General features: G+C 36.5%; 3 protein-coding genes across 4 annotated transcripts in view; 2 read left to right on the top strand and 1 right to left on the bottom strand.

The window, feature by feature from the left end:
* LOC116170802 (39S ribosomal protein L15, mitochondrial) overlaps positions 1-8,276 on the bottom strand; it is a 148,876-nt gene extending 140,600 nt beyond the window's left edge. For both annotated transcript variants that reach the window (XM_031487316.1, XM_031487317.1), the window contains exon 1: positions 8,191-8,276. The gene's annotated coding sequence lies outside the window, so the exon portion shown is untranslated. The remainder of the gene's footprint in view (positions 1-8,190) is intronic.
* Positions 1,316-2,520, top strand: LOC116170804 (pancreas transcription factor 1 subunit alpha-like). Its single transcript, XM_031487320.1, has 3 exons — positions 1,316-1,661; positions 1,710-2,017; positions 2,309-2,520. Exons 1-3 carry the CDS (start codon positions 1,453-1,455, stop codon positions 2,458-2,460), a joined length of 669 nt encoding a protein of 222 aa, XP_031343180.1. The 5' UTR covers positions 1,316-1,452; the 3' UTR covers positions 2,461-2,520.
* An 11,636-nt stretch (positions 8,277-19,912) lies between the features above and the next one.
* LOC116172612 lies at positions 19,913-20,565 on the top strand. Its single transcript, XM_031489851.1, has 2 exons — positions 19,913-20,078; positions 20,129-20,565. Exons 1-2 carry the CDS (start codon positions 20,031-20,033, stop codon positions 20,471-20,473), a joined length of 393 nt encoding a protein of 130 aa, XP_031345711.1. The 5' UTR covers positions 19,913-20,030; the 3' UTR covers positions 20,474-20,565.
* Positions 20,566-21,832: the final 1,267 nt, after the last annotated feature.

Here is a 21,832-nt window from a genome sequence, read left to right as displayed (position 1 = left end):
ACATGTTTTTTCTACTACATCGTACCTTTCATCATGCGCTAAAATGCGCCGTAAACAAAAATCTTGGCGCCATTATAGTGTTTCAGAAACACTATACAGGGTGTTTTTTGGGAGCTTTAGTTAAACGATTCTGAGAAAGTAAAATAGGTAGGTTTTTAAAAATTTGTATTTAGGAGTTACTCCGAAGGCCGAATCGATGTAAAATATTTTCAAAATGGACGCACTTCCGGAAATAACTTTTGAAAACGCTAAGTTAGACCCTCCACTTTTTAAAAATTTTTTATGGCTTAACCGTAATGGCGCTAGCTTTAATTCAAGTGGCGCAATTGAGCGCATAACCAAATGTATCAGGTGACCTAGTTACAAGGGACAAAATACGTACTGGGGGGGGCTACGTTCACTTGGCCCCCCCAAATGTTTTTTCGGATTTCTAAAAAACGATAATGGCGCAAGAGTTATTATCGGTGGCGCATATGAGCGCATAACGAGCGCATTCATTTCAAAATAATACGACTATGAAATCTCTGAGTGGGGGGGCCAAGTTAACGGACCCATTCCCATAAGCAAATACAGTTCATGGTAGTTTCAAGTTTTGTTTTGACAATTGGAATGAATGTGTGTATGTCATTTCTCACAGTTTTTTTTGTTATATTAACTGCCTTTAATCGCGAGTCGCGTCTGGTTTTGAAATTACACTCTGTAAATTAAGCTTCTTTGGTTACTTTTGCAACGCTGCTAATTGGGAATAAAGGTGTGAGAAGCAAATTTGAGAGTCAGGCACATCTTTAAAAGCTGTTTAGTAATGGTGGAAAGCACACTCTTCTCAATATTCATAACTTAAGACACAAGCACCAAGAAATTTCATAAAACAGGAATTTTCATACATCTAAGACCAAAAACATGCAGTCTAGTAAATTTTGTTTATTTGCAACTGGCAGATTTTTTTGTTGCGAGTTTTACTAAGAAAGTTGTAGCATTTTTCTCTTTGGCGTTGATAAGCATTGATTGTTCAAGATTTGTTTCATTTTCTTGCCGAACATCTAGAGGGATAATCTTGAATGCCTCGATAAATTCCACTAAATGTACCTAAATTATGAAGTGTAATTCGACAATAAAACTGAAGCTTTGAAACTCAATTACTTTCTAAGATATTAATTGTTACAGTTTTTCCCTCGGACAAGACAAAAAGGGTATAGATTTTTCCACTCGCAAACATTCGCCCGAAACCGTCAACATTTGGGCGGGGAATTCGCCCTTACAAAAGAAACGGGCGTATACGCGCACGCTATCACAACTTGATTGCCATCGTGTATGGAGAAGAAATCAAAACGCACAGTCGCACGTGTCATTTTAATAGGTACACGTGTTTCTACTCGATTTTTTGTACAAACATCGGCATGTTTTCGTCATTAACTGTCGTGATGTAAGTGATTAACAATAAGTGTGAGAGGGATGTTTAATATGGACAATTTGGATTTAGATCGGCAGTTCTTTTTTGAGCCCGGCGCGTTTATTGGCAATAACAATAATAATACTAGTGGTAGTTCGAGTTCGACAAACAGTGGCGATCTGTTTCTCTACGATGATAACAGCAGTGACTCGGTGGGATCCGCCTATTCCTTTAACAGTGACCAGGAGAACACCTCGTCCGGCTCTAAAGAGTAAGTTGGAGCTTTCCGCTTTTCGGGGTTGAAAAACCAATTTTTCAGTCGCTTGCATCGTCATCGTAGGCGCAGCAAATGCCCGCAGCAGCAAATACAGCAACGGCAAGCCGCAAATTTACGCGAAAGAAAACGGATGCAATCCATTAACGATGCCTTCGAGGGACTCCGGGCCCATATTCCAACGTTACCTTACGAGAAAAGACTGTCGAAAGTCGACACCCTGAAGTTGGCGATCGGCTACATCAACTTCTTAAGCGAGCTAGTGAGAGCCGATCGAAATTCGTCGACCGGCGGATTTAGCGGTCTGAGTAGAAACAATCAAAGGGACGAACCGAAAAAGATCATTGTAAGGGGTAAGTTTTTATTTTACGCAAATTACTATGACAGCTGCATTGCCTCACAGTTTTTGATAGGGACACAAGAGCCCAGTCATCACGCATTTTGTCATTGTAGAGGGTGTAAATAACCCCCACAATCGGTCTTCAATAGAACCACAAATGGCAGGAGAGCTTCTAATAATTCATTTATTATGATACGCTCTTTAAGTGAAACTGATCGCGGGAATTATTTGCTCCAATCGTTTAAAAATTACTCATGGGGGGGCTGTTGAAATTATTACCGCTAATTTTTCGTTTCATGTTCAGGCTCGGGTGGATTATACACGGCGCATTCTTTATCGTGGTCCCGACAAAAAGAGCCAAATTCGAATGGGATTATGTACGCTAAAGTGTGGACCCCCGAAGATCCGAGGGCGAATAAGACGGACGGTAGTTCCTCTTTCGTTTTGCAAGATTAAAGTTACCTCCAAAATCTATTCTAGTCGATGAGTGCAAGTACACTTCTTTTGATACCAAAATCGGTCTAGTCATTTAAGTGCTCAGTTGTTGTTACTCGTAAATGTATATATTGATTATAGTATTAAATAAAATAAATAATATACAAATTTATTATGGTCAAATTTTTTGGAAACACTCCCTTAATTTAGTGGAGGTTAAACGTCTCTATACCCATCTTTTTTTCTAACTGTCACTTATTTTCATCTTAAAAACTTTCAATGAATAGGCACAACGAAAGCGTTCAATTTTTCCCGATTTTTCCCGTCGAATTATACGGAAGTAAAGATTTCTAACTTGAAAAAGAGTCAAGGTTTCGAAAACATTCTCCCAAACAAATATTGTTCATGGTAGTTTTTATTTTGGCGATTGTCAATGAATTATTTGTCCTAAATCGTATTTGTCTGTTACGGTTTTGAATTACACGCTGGAAATTCGTCATGTTCAGAAATTCAAATACAGCTCCGAAAGCCGGTTGAACCAATGAAAATTAATAAAATACCGCCGCCATAACTATTCCACCATCGAGTTAAACAATTATGGAGTATTCGAGAGGGAATTTTTTTGAACAAAAATTTTGTTCGTCGACCTTAATAGAATAAGGTCCAGATTCGAGATTGGTGTATAGTGAGCCAATGCGGACAGAGTACGGTCCATATTTTGGCGTTCGTCCAAATCAACTCATAGCCACCTATTGGTCCAGTTAGAAGGTTGTGAAAAATTTGCGTTTGTCATTAGAGTGTAAAAGGTACGGAGCATGAACGTGAACAATTTAAAAGTGTCGCAATCGAATGGATTACGTGAGCAGACACGGCGTTCCTTCCATTATTTAGTTTATTTCCCTGTATTGCATTTTCGAAATCAACATGAAAATCTACGTCGTTTCCCCATACCTAGCATCAAAGGTTTATTCAAGATTTTTTAAAATTTTTGACGTTTGACTGCGTTTCATTAGGACCCAGTACCTACCAATGACGCCGTTGACTTGAATTTTAAAAGATTTTCTAAAATCAACAATACTGACATGATGCGACATGAGAATAATTTACATTTTAATCCCCCTTCTACAGGGTGTTTAAAAACTAACGGTCAGTTTTAATAACTTTTGTATTGTACCGTTCTTGAAAACATTACCTAGCGAAAATTACTGGTTTCAACATGACGGAGCGCCGGCTCATTCTACCCGATGCTTATATGTCTTTGAACATTTTTGAAGATAGGTGGATTATATGTGTGGGGTCACTAAAATTAAAGTTTGAAGTTAATTTTCAGAGAAATCTAGGGAAGGAGAAATTCGTTGTAAGTATGTAACCGTAAATTTATCTCAGGGGCTCCAGGATACTCTTTGATAAAAGTCAGGAAAATGACACATTACTGGAGAGGAAATATTGAAGTACGAGGTCCCTTTGAGGCCGAGTACTTTAATTTCCGAGTGACATGTCATTTTACTGACGAGTTTTTTATTAAATTTGACCCGAAACCGTATTTTGATCTAAAACTTCAATTTTCATATGGAACTTTTGATTATTGTCAATCTGTCAGTAATGACAGAGGCCATTATAAACACTTAACAATATGACAGCTGACAGGTGCGGCTGGTAAAGTGACAGGCGGCAGGAAAGGTAGTCGGATTTGCCTCTGGCGTGGAAAATAAAGATTCCTGACATAGAGAAGGCATGAAAATGATGGTTGCTTCATGACGATTTTGGGTAAAAAATTTACACAAAATATTACACCTATTTTGCATGCCAACAAAATCTTACAGTGATCTTTAGTGTCACTTAAATACGGGAATGGTGCAAAGACCAGAAAGCTAAACAAAGTAACGGAGAGTTCAAATTTCATGCCGAAATTCATACAGGGTGCTTCAAAAAAATTTTTGAAAGCTAACACCCTGTATACAGCGACCAACTATTTTCACCCATTATTTTAGAGATTTTATAAAATAATACATATATCAAATTTGAAACAATTATCACAGAACATAAGAGAGAAAACTCAAAATACGAAAACTTTGCCATCCGGTATAACGAAAACGACGCCATTGAGACCAGCATATATTTCTTGCTTTGACGAGTACTATTACCCCCTCAAATATCTGCATGACATGAGCCCCTGTATAATAGAAGGCTTAGAAAATGCGGTGGGGCTATTAACAACTCGCACTCAAAAATGACGAAAATTGAGACAAGTTTCTAGAACTCCTGGGGAGTTATTCAAAAACTTTACATTAAAATTACACAAAACTCGCTTATGAACTCTTCAGCTAATGGGAGGGTGGTAAAGTCAGAACTTCAGAGTTATACAAAAAATTTTTTTTAATCCATCCGTGTCAAGGAAGAAAATTCTCGATAGTTTTTTTAGCGATCTTCCAACTCATGTTGGAAGGACCAATTATGGCTACTTTCTCCGTCCGTCTGCGCAATGTCAACTTTATTTAAGAGATCTTTTTTTTGAAACTTTAAACACAGATGCTTCTAGTAAAGACAAGCATATCGCATATTATAAAAATCAGATGTGCGCACGCGTAAACTATGCAATGTCAACTTTCTTATTTATAAAGATATTTTTTTTGAAATGTTAACCAAAGATTTTTCTAATAAAGGCAAACATATCGCATATTTTAAACATCAGGTGTGCGCAATGCTAAGTTTCTTATTTATACGATATTTCCTTTGTACGGTGTGCGCTATTTTGGTTGACAGCGCAGTGTGACTGGAACGTGTGCGAACTTTTTTTTTTAAAAACCCAGCACCTGATTTTTAAACGAATTTGTTCCATATTTTAGTTGCTCACTGTGTATTGAAAACTGTAGGAGCTCCAACATGAGTTGGAAAATGAGCTAAAAAACAAAAAATCATCGCATTTTTTCAGATCATAACAAAAAAGTAACTTTTTTTTATATAGAACACCCTGTATATTATTACATTATGACAGCTTATTAAATTCTCTACAAAAGTTTTTTATGCACCATGGCCAAAATACTTCAAATAACTAAGTTTTTTCAATTATTTTCAATTTCAATCCAGTTATCCATGAAAATGGTAAAATGATCTTGTTTGTTGTAAAATATCTGGCAATTAACTTTGAAGTTTATTACCTACAGTTTCCTAGAAAATATGCTTTTCACGCGCCCTATATACTGCAAAAAATGGAAACGTTTTTGAACACTTTCTTTAACAGGGGTAGGTATCAATTGTAACTTACGTTATTTTTAGCGCACTTTTCAACGAAAAATTTTGTTTTCTTTTAAATTACAGATATACAGTGATATTTATTAAGAAGTAGGCATAGGGATTTGGGTGTATTGTTTTCCCTATGTCTACTTTTAAATTACAAAATCTCTTCTGAAGAGTGCCGAATTTTATGCATCCAAAATGCCAAATTGCTTTGGCTTCATCGAAAATAAATTTCTAAGCACCAATTGACAATAACTTTTTTTTTCAGTTGAGTACGTCATACACGAACGAAAATAAGAATACGGAAGTTAAAACAACAATATTCATATTAATTAATATGACAGCCAGATTCCTATTTGTTTTAAAAAGTTATTTTGGTTGCATAAAATTAGGCGACCTTCAGAAGAGATTTAGTCATTTAAAAGTAGACATAGACCAAAACAATACATGTAAATCCCTATGTCTACTTCTTAATAAATATCACTGTAGATTGAGTAGAAAAAATACACCATTTTCATAATTTAATAACTACTTAGAGACAATTTTAGAATTTACAGGAAAAGAACAGAAGATTAAGAAATTTTGAGGGAAGTATAAAGGGAACTCAGACACAATTTGGGAGTGCGGTAAGAGAAAGTGGCTTATGAAGAGAATTACAGCAAAATTGAAAGAGAAATCTAGAGAAAATTTTGGAAAAACCGAAAGGACAGTTGAAACATGAGGATCAACTAAAAGAGGAACAATCAATTTTAGGCAAACTAAATGGGAACTTGAGAGGAATTTGGTGCGACAGAGGGGCAAAATTTGGGAATCTACTAGAGGTGAGAATTTTAGGGGAACGTGAAAGGGAGTCGAGAACTTGAAAGGAACATAAATAGAATGTGAGATTAACAGAATTCATTTAGGTAAATTGATAGGAATTTGAGAATAAATTGGCATGTGCTTATGGGGAAATTGAGCAATATGAAGGGGGCCTTCAACAGAATTTGTTAATGATTTGAGGGGAATCTGCAGAGAATTTTGGAAGCGCAGGAAAGTCAGCTTTAAAGAGGAAATTGATACGAACTTCGGGGGAGGTGGAGAGGAGCTTGGCGAATATTAAAAAGAAAATTTTAAAAGTAAATGAAAGGAATTTGAAGGGAACATGAGATAACAATAAAAATGAGAGGAACTGCCAAAGTTACGGAGAGCAGCTTTAGGGAATTGTAAAATTGACTTGAGTAATTCGGAAATCAGAGAGAATTTTATGAAGTTTCAGCCGAACTTGAGAATGATTCGAGTGAAACCTGCAGAGAATTTTAGGATTGGAACTTGAGAGGAATTAGGCACGAATTTAAAGAGAACTAGAGCCGAACGAAAAATGTGGAGCATTATGAAGAATTGAAGAACCTAACTTGACAAGAGAAGAGGAGCATGAAAGGAATGGAGTATAACAGAATTAATTTAACAGAAATTGATATTTATTTGAGAAGAACTTCAGAAAAAAATTAAAAGAAAGCTTGGAGGAGACATAAGAGAAAATTTAGAAGGGGCTGAGAGCGGCTTACGAGGAAATGGAAAGGATTTCATTGGAACTTGAGAATGATTTAAGATAATTTTTAAGAAAATTAAATGGGAACTTAAAGGGCAGGTGAAAGAAACATGAGGAAGAGGAACAATGACTTTCAGGGAAAAATAGAAATTCATACGAACTTAAAAGGAACTGGAAAGGAATGTGACGGGAAGGAATGAGGGGTATTGAGTCATTACGCTAATTTGAAAAATGTACACCTATCACCTGATTTCTTACAAGGTTTTTCAACTTTATCAAAGGCCGAATTTTACCTAAATTTTTAATAACATGGGAGCCCAATCCGATTTCTTTGAGAAAATGTGTGCAAGTATATCCCAATGTGCTTCTGGAAAATCGTAACCTTTCTCGGGGCCCCTTTTCCACGATGAGGTGAAAGTTATCTATCACATTACGCAATCAAAGAGCGACGCAAGTTTTTGAGCAATTACTTTCGTCGTAAAGTAATAACATTCATATTTAACAGTTCCCATGCAAAGAAAATAAAGAAGAAGAGCAACTCACCCCCAAAGGTCTCAAGTTCGCCAAAAGACAGCGTAAAACGCGATCTCGATTTACCAGCGACATCACAGAAACTGACTAATTTGAATAACCCACGGTGGCCTTATCAAGAATTTGAAAACTAGTCGGGTGACGTATCACCACCTGTGTTGATTAAAATTGAATGCAAAGTAGAATTATCTACACGTTTGTCACCGTCTTAGATTTTTAAAATGTAATTCGCGTTTTTGGTATCCGTTCAAGATTAGAATTATGTTGGGTACCCTGATTTGCTCTTGGAAAATTTACATTATAATGTTGCGTTGCCCTCGCGTCATAATTTTTGCAAACGAATAATGATCCTGAGGGTCAAAAGTAGAATACTCACATTTTGAAAAATATTTTCATTTGTAAAAACCATCGCCTTTTCACAATTTCTAGAAAAAGAAAATAAGAAAACTCACCCTTAAATCTTCACAAAAAGTGATTTCGGTTACCAAGCACTAACACTAACGCTATTTCGACAAATTTCATTGACCGGCGCACAAGAAACTGGTCTTAATTAGAGCATTTTTGGTAACGTACGGCGGCCTTATCAGACCAGGTATTTGAAAACCAGTCGCGTCGCTATGACGTATCAATGCACGTGCGCATAATATTACCAATTTATTGTTTCTATGGTCTTTTTAAAAACGACTTTTTTATACACAGTGTTTCAAAATTTTTTATTTGATAGAGATTCACATCCATGATCAAAACCATTGTCACAACACACTTCGATAAGGATTTTAAGTTAAACCTAAAATCTTGAGGGGTTTCCCGAACTTCTAATCTTTGATTCTCAATATTTTCGAATGCAAAGAATATATCTCTAGTAGTCCCCTAGGGCCGAATATGAACAGGTTTTTTATTTTATTTTAAGGTGTACTTAAAAGTTAAAATATACAGGGTGTTAACTAATGTCATTTCATGGGTGATAAAACTCGTCAAAGTAAAAAATGTGTAGATATATGCATGCTCTAAATGGCGTCGTTTTCGTTATACAGGGTGGCAAAGTTTCAATTATTTCTCTCGAAAACGGTGACAGATACGGGAATAGTGAAAGAGACCTGAAATCTCAACAAAGGAACAGAGAGTTCAAATTTTATGCCGAAATTCATACAGGGTGTTTCAAAAACAGTTTTGAAAGATAAAATTGTAGCCAATTCAAGAAAATGTAACTGCCACCATTACTATTTTGACTTTTTATTCTAAAAAATAATAGATATATCAAATTTGAAACAATTATAGCACCAGAGAAAACACGCAAAATACGAGAAAAGAAATTTCCATGCAAATTTGGGTCAAATCTCAGAAGCAGTGGTCCAAAATTTCTTGTTGACTACACCACTGGATTCTACGTAAAAATATCTAAAATTTAATGTTTTTTCTATCTTGGGTAGTAACTAGTAGGATATGATAACACCTCAAAAAATCATGGATTTGACTCATTTTCAAGTGCCTTGTTACATGTGATATATATGTTAACTGTGTGCAAAGTTTGGCGTTTGGCAGTTATGGTGTTCACGGACGTACAGACGGACACCATCAACTTCCCTATAAAGCTTACATCGCTTTCCTCGGCCGCTTAATAATCTACAAATATAGCATATTAACTTTTAAAAAATATAATACACTAAGGATGATTCAAAAAGGGCTCAAAAAAGATTTAAAAAAAAGGTCAAACGATTTGATAAATACAAAATTTCAAAAATTTTTTGAATCTTTCGCTTTTTTGAATCTTTTGAATCTATTGAAATCAATATGGAATTTTTGTAGTGTTATATTTTGGAAAAGAGATTCTTAATAAGTTAGTTTTTGATTAAAATATTTCAATTTAAAAATGGACGTAGGAAATTAAAAAAATTGTAAATCTATTTCTATCTATTTATTAAAGAAGATATACCAAGATTTTTCTTACAAGTTTCTTTATAAGACTGTTGAATAATGTGCTGTTTTAAAATAAGTGTACGGGATCAGGTAAAAAAGTTATAGGGCCTAACCCGAGACCTAACGTCATTTTTCAGTGGAATGCTCTGTATATTTCATTCGAAAAAGAGGATATTAAATTCACTTTCTAAAAATATAACACTAAAGAAATTTAAAAAAGTGCAATATTAGATTTTTCAAAAAATTTCAAAATGTTTAATTTTTGTTGTTTTTTAATATTTGAACGTTTCTTAAATGTTTTAATTCTTTTTTAATAATTTTGAATTTTTTGTTTTCCCTATCTATTGCGTTATATATTAAAAAAGAAAATGTTAATATGCTATCTTTTTAGATTAAAACATACAGGGTGTTCTATTTAAAAAATGAGGTTAAGTTCAGTAACTTTTTTGCGGACATCAGATATGTAACCTATTTTGAAAACGACAGATTACCCAGCAAGTAATTTTGTAATAAACATTTTTCGTGTCTTCATTCTGATATTGACAATTTTTGATTTTTCCTTGTATCTCTGTAAGCGAGCGAATGTTTTCAAATTTTGATTGTGCCATTTTTTAACATTGGCCCAAAAAGAGCACATGCCACTTAGTTTGTCTTTCGGTATGTGTGATTTGAGTGGGCCACCCCCTATTAGATTTATCGGATTGTATAGAACTTGTTCCACTGAAATACTTTTCTTTTTAGCACATTTCCACAAAAATAAAAAAAATTACTATTGTGGCCACTTTGCCCGTCCGTCCCTAGTTTTTCTACTCTTTCGCTATTGGTTCGTTATGCTGTCAAGGTTTGCACCAAGGAAGGAATTTTTTCTGTGCCGCTTACGAAAAAAGTTATAGTAAAAAACCCATTTTTTTGAGATTGTATTGTATTGCTGTCTGTCTGTATGCCCGTCTGTCAGTGTATCTGTCTGTTTGTCCGTCCGTGTGCACGATAGCTTTTGTATTTGCGCATTTTTAATTGTTAAATACTTAAATGAAACTTTTTATGTAGGCTGTAGATGTAGATGGCGACCTCGACTAAAGTAAAACTAGTGCCGAGTCAAAAAATATGTTGGGCTCATGCGCAATCGGATTTTTTTTATTTGTTAAGTTATTTAAATGAAATTTTGTATGTAGGCATCTGGAATAAAGATGAAACTAATGCCAAATCAAATAATTTGTTTTGCGCATGCCCCAGAAATACCCTGAAATTTTAGGGTAGGGTTCTTTTTATAAACTGAAATTGAAGCAGCAAGTCAAAAATGGATTGCACATGTGCAACGCTAACTTTCTTATTTGTAGCCGGATTTTTACGAAATTTTAAGTTTAAGTTTGCTTGCTTGCATCTTACAGTATGGGAAATGAACGCAATTGTAATGCGGCGAGTAGGTAATGCGCTTTTTATAAATCGTTTACGACGAGGTTTACGATTACCTTTTTAACTTCTTATTTGTGTGTTTAAAAGTACCTGTTACCAACTAAGAATTCCCTAATAGCCAACATAAATGAATATGTTTCTTGCTTACGTAATGCCCGTGTATAGCAACTTGAGCAGCTACCAGAAATCTTTGTCAGTCACCCACAATCACCTGCAATCATTTACAATCGTCTGCAATCATTCATAATCACATGCAATCCTCTAAAATCGACAACCGCATCGCAATCGCAGGATTGTGGTCGCAATCGCAGCAATCGTAGGGAAATCATGGGGATTGTCGCAATACTGTCACAAAATTTGAGATGTTACCCCCTCGTCTAATATCTAAAATTTCAAAGAAATATCTCCATTAATAAGAAAGTTGACATTGCGCAATCTGATTGTTACTATATGCGATATGTTTGTCTTTACTAGAAGCATCTGTGAAAATTTCAACAACATATTATTAATAAATAAGAAAGTTGACATTGCGCACTCTGCGCATGCGCAACTTAATCGTCGAGATTTTTCTTGGCCCAGCTGCCAGAGCTATAAGCTACCGAATTCAAAAATGAACGAACTATAAATACAGGGAGCGGCTAAAATATGGAACAAATTCATTAAAAAAAATGTCGGATTAAAGAAAAATGTTCTCACACGTCCACCACAATTTTTTCTTGCACTAGACAGAAAATATACCGGATGCGTCAAAAAGGAGATTTTGGTATCAAAGCTGATTTTATTAAATTGAACAGTATTTTTCATCTATTTATTTATTATATATATTTCATATATATATTCGTATATATTTCATCTATTTTCGAATTAATTTTACTATACGTAAACAGAATTCGAAACTGAATTTTTAAAAATGCTGTTCAATTTTATAAAATCAACGTTGGCGTCAAAATCTCTTTTTTGACGCACCCTGTATATTTTCTCTTTAGTGCAAAAAATGCGCAAGAAAAAATCATCACATCATCACATTTTTTTAAAATCTCAGCACCTGATTTTTAAGTGAATTTGTACCAAGTTTTAGCCGCTTACTGTGTATTGAAAACTGTACGCTTAGTTAAAGCCTCGAATGGACGGACGAGCGGACCGACGGACAGAAAAAGTGATGTAAAAACAGTTTTGTATGCATCTTTTAATTCTGAACACCTCTACAGTTTTTTCTGTAAAATGTACAGGGGAGCAGGATTTTGCATAAAATTAATTTCACATGTTAAAACCCATGTTCCTACTAACCGTGCACCACCCTGTATATCGTTTGCCTATGTAAACACAACTTTTTCCTTCACAGTTTCTACTAAAAAAACTCATTTAACAATAGAAAAGAAACTATTAAACTCCATCTTTCAACTTAAGCCACTTTCTAAAATTTACATTTTTTACTTTTAAATAAAAGCCTATAATTCCTTTGTTTATTAAGTTATCGGAAAAGTGTTTATTACAGAAGTTTCTTTGCAATGATTGTTGCATCTACTGATTTCAAAATAAGTATACGGGGTCTGGTAAAAAACTTATCAGACCTAACCTCGATTTTAAATGGATTCAATTCGAAAAGAGAAGTGTTTAAAAAAATTTAAAGAAATTGTAAAAATTTTTTTTAAAATTTTATTATAAGAACCTTTTCAATCTTTTTTTGAATGATTTTGAATCGTTTTGAATCTTTTTTTTAAATGTCATCCCTGGTGTGTTATAGTTTTGAAAAGAGAATTTAGTATTCTGTCTGTTTAGATTAAAATATACAGGGTGTTGCACTTAAAAAAAAATGAGGTAAGATCCAATAAAAATAAATTTAACTATTTTTCTTGCCAAGAAGAAAAGTTATCGGACCTAACCGCTTCTTTTCTTCCTATTGCGAATGTGTCTCCAAGAAAAGTCTCCCTTCGCGGAATATTCGTCCCACAAAAATTCGTCACCACGGAACGTTCGCCTTCGGTTTTTTTACCCCTAAATTCGCTACCTTTGGAATACTGGATTGTCGCATGAACTTGTGGAAACCCTAAGCTCCAAGTATATACTTATAATTCTAAAATTCCCCCCTACTTCTGTGATAAAATTCGCTGTAGTGAATTAGGCTCTGGAATAATTGCTGAACACAATTTCAGCATTACCCCCCAAGCGAGATCGCCTTCGCAATATTTAGTTATTCCTGGAGACGCCCACTTTTCCTTCTCCCTATTTCGGTGCACGCGTCCCGCATTAAATGACATTAGATCTATGGCAAACAACCCTCTAAAAGTACGTACAAATATAATGTTACAAATTGTACAAACAAATCTAATGGATTTTTCTAACGCTCATCAACCTTCGAAATGAACGTGCAGGTGCGTCGTGTACCTGCACCTGAATCAAATTTTATCTCACAAGTGTGTACTCGGTACTCACTCGCAAGATAAGTAGGATTTGTTTTGCGGTAGCTAGTACGAAATTTGCGTCGTCGTTCGCGCATTAACGAAATGTAGAAGGTAACGATTTAACGAGAGGTTAACGTGAATCCACCATTTCTCCACATCGTGGGAGAAAGCATTTGTAACCAATCGCCTTCTATGAGAATATCGACGCTTGTCGTCGACTGACGTCACGGATGCGTGGGAATTTTCACATCTGCTCGTAAATGCTAATACACATTTTGGTACTCAATTTTTTTTAATGAATATATTTAATTATGTAGCTTAAAAGAAAAACGCGCCATTTGCATTTTCGATGTACGTGGCTTTCGAGTCAAAATGTCGCTTATTGAGAGGCAAATTTTCACATTTCCAAAAAACTGAAAGATGCAGAAATGGGAATCTGTTTCGGTGTTGAGAAGGGTGTCATATCTCTCATTCTCAGTAGGTATATTATAAAAGTAGTTGATCGTTTCAAAGATAGTAATCTTGTAGTGTAGAGTGTGTAGACGATAAAGGCTCAAATAGAATAATTACTTCCTGTAGAAGTGTTGTACCTAAATAATCCTTTAGCTCCAATTTCGATCATTAATTTATGAGATTTTTAGGTTTTCTAGTACGCATTTTTAAAATTTTGAATTCTCAGAGGTCTCCACCGGGATATAAAAAGTATCTACTTAGTCACATGTAACCAGATACATGACAACACTGGTTTTTAGGAAAAAAAACTTGGTTTCGTAATGATAAATTAACAAAATCGGCAAGGGTAGCTTCATACTATCCAGTATCCATCCCATTTAATTAGTTGTTGATTAAACGGTATTTCAAAATTCAAAATCTACGTTATACAGGGTGGGTTTTTTTTTCATTTTTAGCATTGGGATCTCGGAAACCATAAGACATACAGATTCGGTTAAATGAGGAAAGAGTTGTCGTTTTAAGAGCTTATTTGCTTTTGTTTTTTGAAAAAATCCACAGTTTACTAGATATGAGCGAAAAACAGATTTAGTGATTTTTGATTTAACTGTTATATAGAATCGTTATTATTAGAAATACAGCAAAATGACACGAATAAAAGTTTTAGACGTTTTAATGCTTAACATTATGAACATACTAATTTCCTTCTATATTTTACAATTTTTGAGTTATAATACAAAATTTAATTTTTTTAATAAACAGAGTTTGCCATGGAAAACAACATCTAGTGAGATAGGTAAATAGTGTAACTGTGGCACATATTTAACATATTTAAAGGCCATATTCGAACATTCACTATGAAAATTAAATTAATAATTATATTCAATAGGTACACTATTAAAAGTAGATCGTATCATGCCATAGAAGACAATAAATAAACAAAATACTGATGTTTATTGTTGAAGGCCTCAAAGAAAACTTGGATTTAATGTTTGGTGCGGAATTATTGGATCACGAATTCTTGGACCTTTAATTTACGGTAAACGACCAGGACAAGGGAAAGACAAGCATAGTCACCCACAAAATAAATACTGGCAATTCCCAACCGATTAGACAACAGCCAAGGCGACTCCCATTGGCTAAACGAGACGAAGCGGAGGAGATTATTAGAGACATTGTGCCGTAGTTCGATATCAAAAAGGAAATGAACAATAAAACTGTTCTGATATCAAAAAAAAAATAAAGCACCCACATGCACCGGCTAACTTTCTTTATTGAGTGGTTTCTAATCTGCTACTCTAAGTTGTAATTAAGCTACTTGCGATTGTTAGTGGCTGTCTTCTTGTCTTCTTACGGTTGGTCCGGCTCTGGGTGGATGGTAATGAAAAACGTCCTTAATTCGAAATGGCGAGGCGATTGGTCCGATGCTCGGTATTTTATAATTAAGTAGGTACGGTTTCAAACCCTTCTTAGCCCATAATAGCTCAATAGCTGAATCTTTAAATTGTAAAAAATGACTGAAAAATCGGTCTATAAATATTTGATATCTGGAGAGCGCCAGAATAGGATACTTTACTTTCCGCTCTCTTAAAATCGATTGATTCATCGCATTGGGAAATCCTCGCGCTAAAAGCTCGACAAATTCAATCTTTAAAAACATAGGCGTAACATTGCGTTTTAATAAAAATTTCCTTAAAATTGTTACAACATGAGAAAACAAGGTGTCATCGAGCCATCGAATAGTCCTTGGTCATCACCGATAGTGCTTGTAAAGAAGAAGGATGGCTCCACAAGATTTTGCGTTGACTACCGTCTGTTAAATTCGGTCACCAAGAAAGATAGCTATCCACTGCCGAGAATAGACGACACCTTGGACACTTTATCTGGAGCCCAATGGTTTTCCACACTCGACCTAAAGAGTGGTTATTGGCAAGTGGGAATGGAATCGACAGACCGAGAGAAGACCGCGTTTTCTATAGGCTCTGGACTTTGGCAATTCACAGTAATGCCTTTCGGATTGTGTAATGCCCCCGCGACGTTTGAGAGACTTATGGAAGCAGTTCTAAGGGGACTAACGTGGCAGACATGTCTGGTATATTTGGATGATGTAATTGTCGTAGGAAAAACTTTTGAAGAACACCTAAAGAACCTGAGAGAGGTGTTTGGACGATTACGAGAGGCCAATTTAAAACTAAGTCCCAAGAAATGCTTTATGTTCCAAAAAGAAGTTAAATATTTGGGGCACATCGTATCTCGTGATGGTGTTACAGCTGACCCAGAGAAGATTATAGCGATTCAAGAGTGGCCGATTCCTGAGAACAAGCACGAGATTCGAAGTTTCCTCGGTTTGTGCACCTATTATAGACGATTCGTGAAAGGATTTGCCAACATTGCCAAACCATTAATAAAGTTGACAGAAGAGGGCAATGAGTACGAATGGAGTGAAGACTGTCAAAGAGCTTTCGAACATCTCCGGCAAGCTCTTACTAGCGCACCTATCCTTGGCTACCCCAGAAATGAAGGAAAGTTTGTGCTAGATACCGATGCCAGTAACACCGCCATTGGAGCTGTCCTCTCTCAATTGCAAGACGGACAGGAAAGAGTCATTGCCTATTTCAGCAAAGTACTGTCGAAACCCGAGAGGAATTATTGTGTGACTAGGCGAGAGCTCCTGGGTGTGGTAAAGGCATGCGAACATTTCCATAAGTACCTTTACGGCCGCAAGTTCCTGATAAGGACAGATCATGCAGCGCTAAAGTGGCTCTTGCAGTTCCGAAACCCAGAAGGACAGGTGGCAAGATGGTTAGAACGTCTTCAGGAATATGTCTACGACATTGAACACAGGGCTGGAAAAGTTCACAATAATGCAGACGCTTTGTCAAGAAGACCGTGCAAAGACAACTGCACACATTGTTCTAAAATAGAAGACAAGATTGGCCATCTGCGGCGAACAACTGTAGAGAGTGAGGAGTGGAAGCCAAGCGAAATCAAAACGGCCCAAGAAAACGACCCAAGTATAAAAACTGTTCTGAATTGGATACGCCACGGACAAAGACCAGACTGGCAAGACATTAGTGCCACAAGTCCTGAAGTAAAGAGTTATTGGGGCCAATGGAATAGCCTAACTCTGAAAGACAACCTGTTGTATAGGACCCTTGAAAGTGAAGATGGCACCGAATCGACGCTGCAATTAGTAGTACCTAGAAGCAAAGTGTCGGAAGTATTGCGAAAGTTGCATGACGGCGCTTCCGGAGGACACTTTGGTATTACGAAAACGTTACAAAGGGTACGTGAGCGATTCTATTGGGTCAACCGTAAAGAAGATGTCCGCCGATGGTGTCAAAAATGTGAGTTATATGCTACTGGAAACGGACCAGTTTCCAAGAAGAAGGCACCCATGAGGCAGTATAACGTTGGTAGTCCGATGGAACGAGTTGCTATCGATATCGCAGGACCGTTTCCCGAGACAGATGGCGGAAATAAATATATCCTAGTCGCTATGGATTATTTCACAAAGTGGACTGAAGCTTACGCCATTCCAAACCAAGAGGCAGCAACAGTTGCAGAAGTGTTGGTAAAGGAGTTCTTTACACGTTTTGGTGTTCCTATAGAAATCCATTCAGACCAAGGAAGGAACTTTGAATCGGCTTTGTTCCAAGATGTTTGTCGATTGGTAGGAGCCAATAAAACCAGAACAACACCTTTGCATCCTCAGTCAGATGGAATGGTGGAGAGAATGAATCGAACGATGGGTAAATATCTTTCAAAAGTCGTGGCAGAACATCAGAAAAATTGGGACCAGTACCTCCACCTGTTCCTTATGGCATATCGATCAGCCGTCAACGAGACCACGGGTCAGACTCCTGCCTGCCTTATGTTGGGTCGTGAACTACGCCTTCCATGTGACCTCGAGTTTGGGCGTAAACCCCATGAAGAATATGTCGCAGGTGAAAATTATGTTGACCAACTAAGGGCGAAGATGAACGACATTCACGACTTGGCTAGAAGTCATATTCCGATTGCCAGCGATCGCATGAAAAATCAATACAACCTCCGCTCGGCCAATGAAACTTTTGAAGCTGGAGATCTGGTATGGCTGCACAATCCACAGAGACGAAGGGGTCTTTCTCCCAAGCTACAAAGACAATGGGAAGGTCCGTATGAGGTGATCAAGAAAATAAATGACGTGATATATCGTATCAGAATGAAACACCGGAAACCGAAAGTTGTCCACATTAATCGACTCGCACGATATGCCGGATCCAACAACAACGAAGAAGTTAGAGGTATTCGAGAAGAGGAACGCAGCTTTGGGATCGAGCCAAACTTTAACGATTTTATGTCAAATTACGCCCAGCGGAAGAAAGCTCGATTTGGCGTTACTCAGGAAATCTGTCAAAATATTTTTGAGCTTCCGGTTAACGTTTCCATCGCCCATTGTGTCGCCGAAGACCTTCGCATGGGTAGAGGTATAGCTTCCGTATTCCGGAAAAGATTTGGAAGAATAGACGAGTTGTTAAAGCAAAGACCACGAGTGGGTAAAGTACTGCGCTTGGAAGATAGTCAACGCTCTTTGTTCTACTTGGTTTCAAAGAAAACGTCAGAAGGCAAACCCACCTATGAAAACCTCTGGTCTGCTTTAAAAAACTTAAAGAAACTCATGGCATACTATGACATAAATAGCTTGGCGATCCCGAAGATTGGATGTGGTTTAGATGGGTTGGACTGGAAAATAGTGCGAACCATGATCGAAGTGATTTTTAGAAACACTAGCGTTCGAATTACAGTATGCTGCTTCAACCCACAGGGGACGACCCTCCGCAAAACTGTGGACTGTTACTTTTTCAAGAAAGGTGTTTGTCGAGCAGGCTCTGACTGCAGATTCCGACACGAGGCATTAAAAAGTAATACTAACGCAGTTTCTGAACGAGACGTCCAGAATTAAGAAGGGGGCAGTGTAACGAAAACTGGCTTTTACACGTTCACTCCGTCTTGGAAAAGTTAATGATTTTGACATCTTGGTTATTCTATGAACTTCTTGATGCCTTGTCTGAAGGATCAATGTCGTTCACGAGTGCTTCCTCTCTTGGGGAAATTACCAATATGACTATAACCACGTAATGTAACTTGTCGATGTAACAATCACGTACAGCTCCTCTTCTTGAAGGACTAATTACAATCCAAGTGCGGTTCGTTTTCTCGAAGTACCAATGTTATTGACTCTTACCTAATGTGATATGATTATATTGTCTAGGTCGAAGAACAATTTGACAAGAGCTTTTAAATTAAATTTATTATGACGGTTTTTTATCTTTTCCTCTAACAACCTTATTTCTATGGCAACATTTTATAATTATTCAGTAAACTTGATACAAATAAATACAACATTCTTGGTATGATTCTCCTCATACACACGAGCTAAGACATTCTCTTTGAATAAAATTTTTGCAAAGTTCGGCATTCGTAGTAATAAAGTAGGCAAGTGAAGCACGTTACCAGAGCTTTGTTGCACAGTTATTACCAAAGACCTGAAAGAATTTTTGAAGCACCCATATATACTTCGCGTTTCTATAATTGGTACCTAAATGCCTCCCCTCTTGCAACAACGAAATCTTGATTTCGGCGATTTAATTTAATACGTCTCTTTACACAATCACGAAATAAAAATAAGTTCGCTACGTCTAATCTCGTGTACCTACTTAGGTAAATAAAAATTGCGAAATGTTTGTTCTTCAAGGGAATTATTCGGGACCAAAGAAAAACTGTAAGGGGTTTACAAGCGAAGGCTTGTCCGAAAAATGATCCCCAAATCGAGACACCAACATCCCTCCCCTCAACGTTCTCTTAGCATTGATGATTTCGAGCAAACCTGATCTATTTGCGCAGTTTGTTTTCTTTGTGTTGAAAAATTCTCGTTAACTGTAAACTGGAGATGGCGCAACTTTCGTTCACATGTAGAAAAAATACGGGCATATTTTAGGTGGTGTTTGCTAAGTGTCGACTGGAGAGGAGATAAGGTGACTGAAAGGCACACAGAGCGTTAGGAAATTATGGAGGTTTAAAAAGGAGGCGTTGTGAAATAAACAACAGATCTCTTGAAGCCCTTCGTAATGAAACTTGGTTCACTTGTGTTTGTCGCGGGCCTCCTAGTCGTTGGGGTAAGTTCACTCGAAAACCTTCTTTAATAATCTTATACGTTTGTTACTAGAGGGTGAACGGGCAAGAGTGGTTGACAAAGTGGCCCACAATTACGTCATGCATTTGCAAAACCGGCTACAACGCAAACAGTGCACTGCAGTTTTTAAAAAGCTGCACTCTTCCGGTTGAGCCTTGCGCCAATTGCTTCTTGGCTTGTCAGCGTGAACATATGAAAGCGATGTTAGCCACCGGTGCCGTAAATGTTACATTTTACACTTCACGAAATAGCAAGCTAACTGCGGCGCAAGTCCAAGAGTGTGATACGCCGTTAGCTAATGAGAAGGACAAATGCAAAAGAGCTCAATTATTTGACGCATGCTTGAAGGCCATAAATCCAACCTGTCTCAGTTACTAGGACTTGGTTACGTGGTAACTTGATAATCAGCTAGAAATGTACATACTGTTAATTCAATAAACGTCATCCTTTTTTCCATCTAGGACGTAAAACTGCTCTCTTTCTCAATATTGACTTTCCATTATTGTTCTACAGGCTTCAAGAATTTTCAATTTTAATTATACTTTAAAAAATAAACAAAAAACTGTCATAACAAATTCAAAAATTGTTTATGGTATAATTTAAAAAAGGTCACATGCAATAGATGGCGAGAACTCTGGTTGATAGTAAGTAAATGCCAAAAAAATAAAACTCTGATCCCGAATGGGAAGACGCTTTCAATGTAGCAGTAAAAATAACTTGTTACTTTTACTTTATTTTATAGCATATGTTAAATTGACATTTTAACAGGTTTGAATGAGTAGGCTAAGCCGTTCTTTAACAGTAAGAGAATAGATAAAGTGAAACAAATGACTATGCATTGTAATGACATCTGTCAATCTTATTTCAAATGACGTTCAGAACATATGACAATTATTTTTCTATGGAAACCATCGCGACACCAGAGCCTAAGCTTGCTATTTTGTATTACTTATACACGACGATAAAGGGAAATTAACCATCTCGTGAAAGTTAATTCAGTCGTGACTGCGCCACTCGTGAATTAACATATTTCACTCAATGGTTAAAATATCCCTTTATCGTCTTGTTTAATAAATAAACTATTATCCCCCACTTAAAAATCCTTAGCTGTTTGAGAATCGTTTCCGAAGTGTTTTGGGTAAACAACGTGAGAAAGTTCTTTCTCTGTGGTATTGCTACAAATTCATTTTCGAAGTGGAATAGCTCACAGGCATTTTACTTATGCAAGTGTTATGGTAGTGTAGATACATTACTGGCGAGAAAATATTGAAGTAATAAGAGGCCCCCTCGGGACCGAGTACTTCAATTTTCGCAGCGAGTAGTGTCATTTTACTGACGAGTTTTGCATTAAATTTGTACCGAAATCGTCTTTTTTAATATTACATTTAAATTTTCATATGAACCTATTAATACATATTAATGTACCAGTCTTGACAGCAGTGACAGGAGGCAGGAAAAGTAGCAAGGTAAGGAAAGTGTCACTGCTCATGGAAACGAAAATTTCCTGAAATAATATAGGAATGCAAATTCAAGACGATTTCGGGGGAAAAAAATTGTGGGTAGGCCAACTTAATACTAATTTGATCCAAATTAACTTTTTATTTTTAATATTTAACTACTGTTCTGAAAGAGAGGTTACATGAATTCAAACGGTAGGTACTGCGACATTTATTATAGATAGATTACGTAGGTACTATCAAAATTTGCGAAAACTTAACCTACCTAGTAGGATATTTG

This window comes from Photinus pyralis, unplaced genomic scaffold, assembly GCF_008802855.1.
Source record: "Photinus pyralis isolate 1611_PpyrPB1 unplaced genomic scaffold, Ppyr1.3 Ppyr1.4_LG5, whole genome shotgun sequence".
NCBI lineage: Eukaryota > Metazoa > Arthropoda > Insecta > Coleoptera > Lampyridae > Photinus > Photinus pyralis.
This window is presented reverse-complemented; position numbering and strand designations above follow the sequence as displayed.

Bases quoted from the DNA above. Each gene is read 5' to 3' on its own strand.
- LOC116170804 (XM_031487320.1), top strand. From the start codon at position 1,453: ATGTTTAATATGGACAATTTGGATTTAGATCGGCAGTTCTTTTTTGAG. The intron at 1,662-1,709 runs GTAAGTTGGAGC...CCAATTTTTCAG, and splicing joins ACCTCGTCCGGCTCTAAAGA to TCGCTTGCATCGTCATCGTA. The intron at 2,018-2,308 runs GTAAGTTTTTAT...TTTCATGTTCAG, and splicing joins GAAAAAGATCATTGTAAGGG to GCTCGGGTGGATTATACACG.
- LOC116172612 (XM_031489851.1), top strand. From the start codon at position 20,031: ATGAAACTTGGTTCACTTGTGTTTGTCGCGGGCCTCCTAGTCGTTGGG. The intron at 20,079-20,128 runs GTAAGTTCACTC...GTTTGTTACTAG, and splicing joins CGGGCCTCCTAGTCGTTGGG to AGGGTGAACGGGCAAGAGTG.